This window comes from Coturnix japonica, chromosome 2 (genome assembly GCF_001577835.2).
Source record: "Coturnix japonica isolate 7356 chromosome 2, Coturnix japonica 2.1, whole genome shotgun sequence".
In the NCBI taxonomy this organism is placed as follows: Eukaryota; Metazoa; Chordata; class Aves; order Galliformes; family Phasianidae; genus Coturnix; species Coturnix japonica.
The window spans coordinates 4,258,493-4,263,732 of record NC_029517.1 but is presented as its reverse complement, the minus strand read 5'-3'; the positions used below and the strand labels follow the sequence as shown (position 1 = coordinate 4,263,732).

The 5,240-nt window shown below is 52.4% G+C and overlaps 1 protein-coding gene across 1 annotated transcript in view; it reads right to left on the bottom strand.

Annotated features, from left to right (window-relative positions):
• OXSR1 (oxidative stress responsive kinase 1) overlaps window positions 1-3,841 on the bottom strand; it is a 79,014-nt gene extending 75,173 nt beyond the window's left edge. Inside the window, exon 1 of the mRNA XM_015852904.2 lies at window positions 3,526-3,841. Coding sequence (XP_015708390.1) covers window positions 3,526-3,595 — 70 coding nt within the window. The 5' untranslated portion in view covers window positions 3,596-3,841. The remainder of the gene's footprint in view (window positions 1-3,525) is intronic.
• Between the last annotated feature and the right edge of the window lie 1,399 nt (window positions 3,842-5,240).

Below are 5,240 nucleotides of genomic sequence, written 5' to 3'. Positions count from 1 at the left end.
TGCCCAGGGCCCCGTCCAACCTGGTCTTGAACACCTCCAAGGACGGGGCATCCACAACCTCCCTGGGCAGCCTGTTCCAGGGCCTGACCACTCTCTTAGTGAAGAACTTCCCCCTAACATCCAACCTAAATCTTCCCTCTTTTAACTTAAAACCATTTTCCCGTATCCTGCTATTGTCAGCCCTTTCCAAGAGTTTACTCCCCTCCTGGGTGTAAATTCCTTTCAGGTATTGAAAGGCTGCAATGAGGTCACCCCGCAACCTTCTCTTCTCCAGGTTGAACAAGCCCAACTCCCTCAGCCTGTCCTCATAGGGGAGGTGCTCCAGCCCCCTGATCATCTTTGTGGCTCGCTAAAACCCAACGCTAAAGCTACACAAACCACAGTCATTAAAAAACCTAATCATTGAGTAAATCTCCATTTCAATTTTCAATTTCAGCTTGATTTCTGAGGGGAAAAGAAACTCCCACCACATCTGTTCGCCCGGCCTGTGCTGTCCTTGTAGCTGCGAAGGAATCTGTCGGGGGGAAAAGGGCACAGGAACAGAGCAAGGGAGAATTCCCACTGCTCGTTTATCTTCTGTTTCTGGCACAGGCTGCTCACGGTGAAGGGGATGCTCCTAAATCAAACAGCCCCAGCCAGCACAGCCCTTATCGGCTCCCGAAGAAGTAGCAAAAAAGCAAATGACCCAATTCCATTCAACTTCACTATCGCTACCAGCTCTTCCAACAGGAACAGAGAGATGCGATGGAACCTGTGTGTGCAGTATCCGAGCAGCAGGAGCTCTCATTTTTTATAGGCTTCACGCAGAGGGCTGCTGTGATTTGTATGCAGTTGGCATCTGGAAGACCACCTTCTCATCCACCAGGAAGGCTGCATTTGCTTTATTTAAGATAAAAATCCAGGCATCTCTCAAGCAAACGTTACTGTTGCTCTGTGTGCACGCTGTACAGAAATGCTCTGCAATTTGTCTTCTCTTCCCCCTCTCATTCCATATTATCCTTTATGGAAAGGAAAGCTGGGCTCTGATCCTGAGCGAGGTACCTTCAGCCAACGGAATGTAAGTTATTTAAGCCTAAGGGAAGCTAGTCAGCACTTACTAACACTAACCAAGTGTAATAAACGCAGCCATTAATCCATACCTTTATATTGGCATGAGTCACCTCCACTGCTGACTAATCTTTTTTATTAGCCAGAATTAGGAGGGCAGTTTTACAGAAGTTCTCTTTGCTGCTGGAAAATGTTCTCTCTCAGTTCCTGCACTGAAGCAGTACAGAGCCCTGCATGGTAAATGAAAGCCACACGTTACTGTTTTAAGGCAAAAACAGCACAGGAATAAGACTACACATGGATTTCCCTTTTAAATCCTTTCAAAGCACTAGTGTAAGATTCACCGGTTTCCATACCAGGTTCTCTTTGTTCCCTGCCAAAAGACCTTTACAGCTCCATAGAAGTAAAGAGAACTCAACGCCCCCCCCAGCCAGAGGCCCACAGGGGACCCAAAGGGGACGGCAAAGCAGCCCAGCTCAGTTAACACAGTGACATTTTGTCCCACAAATCACACACGTGCTAGGAAACTTGCGTCACATCTCCATCCCGGCCTCTGGCAGACACACCAATGTTTGAAGTGAGTAAGGAGGGGGGGGGGGGAGGGATGGTAAAGTTAAAAGGAGAAACCATATGTTTGCAATATACACGTTTCAGTGTACACTCCATCCCACTCCGGAATGCCAACACGATCTTTCAATGAGCAGATGACATCCAGAAACTCAGCTCACAGGGAAAGACACTGAAGGAGCTAAATGCTTCCTTCCCTATTCCTGCCTGAATCCAGTGACTACCACACAGCTCTATCCTCCTCCTGATATGTTCAGGCTGAAGGATGTGAGTCTCCAGCAGCAGAGCAATACATTCACAGCCCCCTTTGTTCCCATCTATAGCTACAGAGGCACCGTCCTCCTGATCCCATAGTTGGGCACTGCAACCTGAATCCTCACTCTGTGCCATCCCTTTGCAGGCACCCACCCCATTCCATTCCCCACAAGGCATTATTCTTTCTCCCCGTACCTTCATCTCTCACTCCTTCAAGTGGATGAGCATCATCCTCTCCCCAGGGTGCATTTTCCAAAGGAGGTTTAAGGGGCTGATCTGCCAGATTACATCTTCTTTTATAGGAAGCTTGTCTCCTTTCTAAAGTGCTGCTGTTCTCATTGCACGAACAGAGAGGACAAAGCACGATCCCACAGAGCAACAGGGATTTCCAGAAGGATTTCCCCCCCTCCACTCCCCCCCCATTTAGCTTTAGTTCCTTCCTACTTTTAAACAATGCCAAGAATTTAATCTCTCAAAACAACATTTTCCCAAACTCTCCCACCCTTGTTAACTGAAAGTAAGTCTCCCTCATAGGCAGGGATGGAAGAGCAGGGATGGAAGACCTGGGCACGACAGCGCTACATTACCTATAAACTCGAAATAAAACCACTCTGCAAAGATCACACTAAAAATTAACCTCCTTCCTAAAAGCCTTTGGGGCAGGAGCCTGCCCTGCCAGCTTTATTTCCTGCCTTAGGAGAGAGACAGGAGAAGCACTGACCTTATAGTCACCTGCAGCACCACCTCATATATGTCACACGTTCACCCTCAAGCCATGTACCCTAACATAATAGACGAGACAGCCAATGCATCAGTCCAGCAGGAGGCCTCAGGTAACCGCACAGTTTGTAGCTGAAGAGCATTGGATAAAACACAATCATTTAATGGAAAGCAAAGGGCTGGGGACTGAAGCCGAGAGGATGAATGAAAATTCACAACGGCAGCAAAACGTCAGGATCAAAGGCTCAATGGTAGAACTGAGAAAATCCCTCCTAACAGCTCGAAAAATCCCTCAACCCCTAAACAGGGCGAAGTAACACACAGCTGGGAGTGCCACATAGGGAGGAACCGTCCCCTAAAATGAATGAGGCTGTTCCTGAGTGAGAGATCTCTGTGGGGCTGGTTGTGAGGACACCTTCACACCCACCACATCCCATTTGGGGTGGTGATAGAGAGGTAAAGGAGCCTCAGGTAGCTCTACAGTCCCACTGTGCCACTGCTCCCTCACCAGGGCATGGGGATGGCCAAACACACACACACACGGGGCAGAAGGGAGGCAGAGTTGGCTGCAATTAACAAACCCCACCCATTATCCTACACTTAGGGAGGGAGCAGCCACACACCCCCCAATGCTTTTTTCATTTGGAGAGATCCAGATCCCCACACACCCCCTAATAGAGACACAGGACACATACAACTGCTCAGCCTGGGATGGGGGCACAGCTTGTCCCCACACACACACAGCACAGGGGCAGCCGTCAGAAGCGGAGCAACCCCATAAGCACAGAATGGGGCAGCCCTCAGGAGTGGAGCCCTCCCATAAGCACAGAATGGGGCTGTGGGGGGGGGGGTAGCTCCTCTCACAAGGCAAATCCTCGCCCCCAAACCCCCTCCCACCTCTCCCTGAGGGGGGCGGCCCCTCATATCCCCGCTCACCGATAACCTCCTGCAGCTCATAGTCATCCTTATTGATGGACCAAGGCAACGCGCTGGGCTCCTCAGCCATGGTGGCCGTGCCGTGTCCGCGGCCCACCCGCCCTTAAAGCGGGGGGTGTGGGGGAGGCCCCACAAGGATCAGCCAAGCTCTGCTCTGCTCCGTGCGGCCCGGCCGCTCCCGATCCAACCCCAAACCAAGGGCTGCCCCACAGCGGATCCTTCAGCCCCGCCGGCTCCTCCCGCCGCCACCCGCCGCTACCGCCGGCCAAACTTTGCCTGCTCCCTCCACCTGCCCATGCCCAGAGCGTGATGACGTCACCACGCACGCACGCACGCACGCCCTCAGCCGCTTTGTGGGGTGCCGCCCGGCGCCATCTTGAGAGCGGCATTTCTCCCGGAGGTTAATAAGAGAATGTGGCTTTTTTTTTCTCGCACACCGTCGCTATTTGGAAATAGAGAGTTATAGCGGGGTGCTGAAATTGAGACGTAGAGGAAGGCTCGGTATAGAAGAAAAAGGAAAGGGCGGGGATGCCACACACAAGATGGCGACCGCCAGCGCCTTCCCCTCCTTCAAGAGAGAGGAGGGCGGGGTTAGTCGCTTGAAACTCACTTCGAGCAGTGATTGGTCAGCGGCCGCCGAACCCGCAGCTCCTATTGGTGGATCGGCTGTCAATCATCTCATGTCCTGCTGCAGGGTCCCTGCGCCCGTGGGGCCTGCGGGTGGCGGGAAGGGAGGGCGGGAGCTGTTGGGTTCTCCTCAGGGTGGGGATGGGGAGGGACGCGGCGGCTGTGCCATAAGGGGCCTGTTATGTGGGGGGGTATCACAGCAAGGACGGTTTTTGGTCACCTGTTCTGTGCTATTTTCACACAGAATCGCAATGACCCGGGTTGGAAGGGACCTCAAGGATCATGTAGTTCCAACCCCCCCTGCCTAGCAGGGCCACCAAACATCCACATTTACTAGATCAGGTTGCCCAGGAGACCCCATAGATCCCCATAGAGACCCCATAGAGACCCCATAGAGCCTCATAGAGACCCCATAGATCCCATAGATCCTCATAGAGACCCCATAGACCCCATAGAGACCCCATAGACCCCATAGATCCCCAAAGAGACCCCATAGAACCCCATAGAGACCCACTGAACCCCATGCAGACCCCATAGAGCCCCACAGACAACCCATAGATCCCCATAGACACCCCATAGACCCCATAGAGCCCCATAGACCCCATAGACACCCCATAGTGCCCCATAGGGGCCCAAAGAGACCCCATAGCACCCCATAGCTACTCCATAGTGCCCCATAGCAGCCCATGGAGCCTCATAGACACTCCATTGTGCCCCACAGCACCCCATTGCACCCCATAGGGACCCATAGACCCATAGATCCCCATAGAGGACCCATAGACCCATAGATCGACCCATAGATGACCCGCCCATAGAGACCCCATAGATCAGGTTGCCCATGGCCCCATCCAACCTTGGCCTTGACACACCTCCAAGGACGGGCAATCCACAAACCTCCCTGTGCAGCCTGTTCCAGGGCCTAACCCACTCTCCTAGTGAAGAACTTCCCCCTAACATCCAACCTAAATCTTCCCTCTTTTGACTTAAAACCATTTCCCCGTGTCCTTTCAGTGGTATAAAGAATCATAGGATTCGGTTGGATGAGACCTTAAAAGATCATCTAGGCCCAGGCAGGGACACCACAAACC